Genomic DNA, 4,500 nt, shown 5'->3' with positions numbered 1-4,500 from the left:
TGTACAGTCATAGTCATACCAGTAGAGTCTACTAGTACTAGCAACGACTCCGAGTCTTGAAAGGGTTGAGTTATCATGGTTATGGTTATACCAGGGGGTCCTGGTTTTCACGACTCCCCGCTATGTAGACTCTACATCTACCGGTAGCGGTTCGCGTGACGCGGTAGGTCTACCCAATCATCATAGTTTTTCTTGGCGCATTTTCTCTGTTGGACGGTTGCTGCAGTGCTGGTGATTTGTGTGGGTCGTGTAGTTGTGTGCGGTGTTCTCCATTGTTCACTGAGGACAGAACGATTCATGCCAGCAGGCGTGGACAGAGTGAGGCCGTGACGGAGTGGTTGGTTGTGACTCGGGGTTTTGCTGCCGGCGCAATGCCACTTGACTCGTCCTCCGGTAAGTGTTTACATTGACTACAGTGCTAGTGGCGTAGGAAGGTGTGTGTGTGTGTGTGTGTGTGTGTGTGTGTGGTAGGGGGGGGGGGGGGAACTCGTTGAACATGCATTTAACTACTGTCGTGGACATGGAAATCCGGTCGCACGTCTAGCGGCCCCAGGGTGCTGGCCATGCAGGCGTGGATAAGCGGTACACACATGCATTTTAAGCGCTGCAGCGCGCTAGTTGTAAAGGATCAACAATCATGTGCCCTGCACGCAGCGTTCTGTACGCGCTGAGGGCGCCGGCCCCGGTCAATCGACCGGATTTCCATGTCCACGACAGTACATTTGCATGCACAGTTCTGCTCAATGAAATCCAGTCACAGCATCACTCAAGTACGCGCTGGAATGAAATCCAGTCACAGCATCACTCAAGTACACACTGGAATGAAATCCAGTCATAGCATCACTCAAATACACGCTGGAATGAAATCCAGTCACAGCATCACTCAAGTACACGCTGGAATGAAATCCAGTCACAGCATCACTCAAGTACACGCTGGAATGAAATCCAGTCACAGCATCACTCAAGTACACGGTGGGCGTTGCGCAGCCCTAGACCTGCGAACATTGGGCTGAAAAATGGTGCAAGGCACAAACTTGAGTGACACGACGACTGGATTTCATTGAGCAGCACTGCCAGTACTTACTTGTTTGCAGTGGGAAGTGCTTACAGAGATCAATTCGTTTATGCATTCGCATCAATCGTATTGAGAGCTGACCCTGGGAATGCAGTGGGTTCAGTTAGATGGACAGTCCTGAGGATATAACCAGATCTACATGACGATTCTGTACGTGAAAGCTCTTTGGCCTGTGTAGAACTACAAGAAATGCAGGTGCCACCGACGTGAAGTACTGTCATGGGTCACTAGATTATTGCTAGGGAGTTCAGTTCCAGCCTGGGTCAGGTGAAAACTGCAGTCACAACTCGAGTGTACATTTTAACCCTTTGTGTACGGACTCTACAACTTTCGATCCCCTGGGATCGAAACTTTTCAAGATTTCAATTGATCGTAACTCAGTCATTTCTGGGTTATTTCCAAACACTAAGATACGTAGGTCGCAAAGAAAACTCCCAGCTGTCCATTGCAACAATCGCTGAAGCGCTCCGCTGTGCGGTTCTGGGAATGTGTGTGTGTGTGTGTGTGCATGTGTGTGTGTGTGCGCGCACGTGAGTGTGTGTGTGTGTGTGTGTGTGTGTGTGTGCGTGTGTGTGTGTGTGTGTGTGTGTGTGTGTCCATTGTTCTTATCACCTGACGATGGCCAAGTGGCGAAACGTTGTAAAATAGCGGAACTTGTTCTGATGTGAAGCGCTATTGGAATGGGTGTGTCCACTCAAATTCCTTTCCATGTATTATCGGTGTTGTGCAATTCCATTTCTATTTGTCTCTTGACATGCAGTTGTGTGCAGTTGTGTGTTCATGTGTCATCTGCGCCTTCTGTATTTTGCTGCTTTTGCAACAGACAATCCGTTTGACCTGGAAAGGTTTGTGTGTGACATTCAACCATGGTTGAACACAGTTGACGCAGATCGACTGCGACGGATGGTGATCAAGAAACATCTCATAACTGACAGCGCATCAATAGAGGGACTGAAGAGAATTCTGTCCCGGGATGGACCATCTGATCATAATGAGAAGCTCATCCAGTTGCTCAAAGCTGGTGGCCTAAACACGTATCGTGATCTTTGTGTTGTCATTGAGGAACTTGGGTATGCGGACAAGAGCAAGGAAATGCTCTCCATTTTGTCCCTCACAGGTATGTTGTTGCTATACTTTTACTGCAATGTGTTCAACTTTGGTGATGTTTAATGGACAGCTGAGAGTTTTCTCTTCGACGTACATACTATGTTAGTTTTTGGAAATAACCCAGTAATGACTGAGTTCCGATTGATTGAAATTTTGAAAAGTTTCGATCCCAGGGGATCGAAAGCTGTACAGTCCGTACACTTCGCGTGAGATCCCTTTGGCCTGACTTTGACCCCGCTTCTATCTGATCCCGTGGCCAATACTCCCTTGTCGATGCTGTTTTAGGTAGCTGAGGTCATTGCCTTTCCATTGATGCCACACATGCCATGCTTGAACAAAAAAGGTGGAGTCGCGGTTTGCACAGAGGCATAGAGAAGTACTGATCTCGACCAGAGGCAAACTCGACCCCGGCAGGTACACCAAATTTTCGTGTTCAGCAGCCTCGGATTAGTCTAACAGAAGAGGATTCTAGAACATTTAGCCTCGCACTTTATCGCAGTAGAAGGAACATTATCACAGAAGCCAGCCCACAGCGATTTCCCGGTGGTGGACGTAAAAATCGAGTGAATCGAGCGCACACTGTAGAAGCTGTGACGGTGAAAGCATGTGAGTTGTGCAAGCAGGCACACCCGGCATGCATGCCGTGCAGCACATGCATGCACACGTCATGCATGTGCACATCCTGTATCGCCATACACTTCAGTTCGCACGCGCATCTATGCACCAAATAGTGCAGTGCTGGACGGAAACCACACCGTCCCCTTCCATACTTGAATTGCTTTCTGTGACTGCTCAGGCTTTCATTTTCCACACTTCAATTACTTCGAAATCGCAAACATTGCTTCAGTCGGAGTCAGTTTTTCTCATTGCTATGCCGCAGCTATAGTGCAGTATTCCACTTTCCAGACAAAAAGTTCAACTGAGACTTAGTACAGTAGTTGTTGGCGAGCGAAGATTGCAAGGTACTTTGGTGGCAGTCATAAATTTGAACATTTCCAAGGAAATACTGAGCCCAAGGCTACCAGCCATCATTCAATGACCTCCAAAAGATCTCACTAGGTCAAGATGGTCATCAACACCACTGTGGAAAATCCGCTATCAGTGGAACATGACTTTGTTATTAATTGTAGAGTTTTACAACAACCACTAGAGAGGTTTTGCTGAGCAAAAGTTCGCGTAAATTTTCGATTGACGTCGCGAGAAGCAACTTCGCACGAACGTTCGCAGCTGTGAACGTGAAAGTTGAAGGAAATACGAAACAAATTTTCGCAGTAATTTTCGCTGATCACGGACCAGTGACTATTGGTGAACCACGCTCATGCAATGTTTGGTGCTTCATCTTTCACAATCCAGTAGATACACTCTTGGCTTGGTCCTCCAGTGCTAGCTTTCCCATATGGCAGCCCGTGTTGCTTAATCTCCGGAACCATGTCCGATCTCCTACCCTGGTCGTCTTTTCAGAGTCGGTTATATCAATGATCCCTGTTTTCTTGATTTTCAGGTGTTGATGCGCCGGATTACAGCACAGGCAAACCCATTTGTCTGTGGGTGTCCGGTCATGGACAACGTAGTCAAAGAGTTCTCGTCGCAGGGTGCTGCCACTTGCAAAAATAAATAATCGGATGAAGACGACTTCTCAAACAAGCGCGAGTACACGCGTACTTTCCTGGAACGAAAATCATGCAAAATACAAATTTCGCGCAAACGTTCGCAGAAATATTTGCAAGCTCAGACGCGGTAATCCATGCAAAGTTTTGCTCAGCAAAGCGTCTCTACTAGTACGAGATAAGCCGGGGATTCTTGTTTGAAATCGGGGCATTATTCTCAAACGTAAACGTATCCATAGCCATGTATAAACAATTAAAATGAAACAATTCCAGAACGTTTTCGTGTGACCATGGTTGTTTTAGTGATTCTTACTATGTGACGATGTTCCACTGATGACGGTCACACGAAAACGTTCTGGAATTGTTTCATTTTAATTGTTTATACATGGCTATGAGTGCACAATTGATATTTTTCATTGCTATTTTACGACTGTTGTCTCCTCGTCGGTTATGTAAACGTATCCCTCTGTTATTCTTGCAACGTAAACCAGTATCCCTCTGTCATTGCTCAGTGCACAGAACACCACCAGTACTAAGAAATTTTGATTTTATGATCTTTCTATAGGTATTTTAGGGAAACATGTTGGTGATCTACCCCCCCCCCCCCTCCCCCCCTCCCACGACCTGTGGTGCTGGCACGTGTCAACCATGTGGAACATTCGGGGCTGGGAAAATGGAAGTAAGTATTAGTTTGGAAGACCACATGGCATG

The 4,500-nt window shown here is 46.8% G+C and overlaps 1 protein-coding gene across 1 annotated transcript in view; it reads left to right on the top strand.

Annotated features, from left to right (window-relative positions):
• LOC135813530 (uncharacterized) overlaps window positions 1-4,500 on the top strand; it is a 25,924-nt gene that overhangs the window by 13,753 nt on the left and 7,671 nt on the right. The window contains exon 3 of the mRNA XM_065326623.1: window positions 1,899-2,192. Coding sequence (XP_065182695.1) covers window positions 1,899-2,192 — 294 coding nt within the window. The remainder of the gene's footprint in view (window positions 1-1,898; window positions 2,193-4,500) is intronic.

This window comes from Sycon ciliatum, chromosome 1 (genome assembly GCF_964019385.1).
Source record: "Sycon ciliatum chromosome 1, ocSycCili1.1, whole genome shotgun sequence".
In the NCBI taxonomy this organism is placed as follows: Eukaryota; Metazoa; Porifera; class Calcarea; order Leucosolenida; family Sycettidae; genus Sycon; species Sycon ciliatum.
This window is presented reverse-complemented; position numbering and strand designations above follow the sequence as displayed.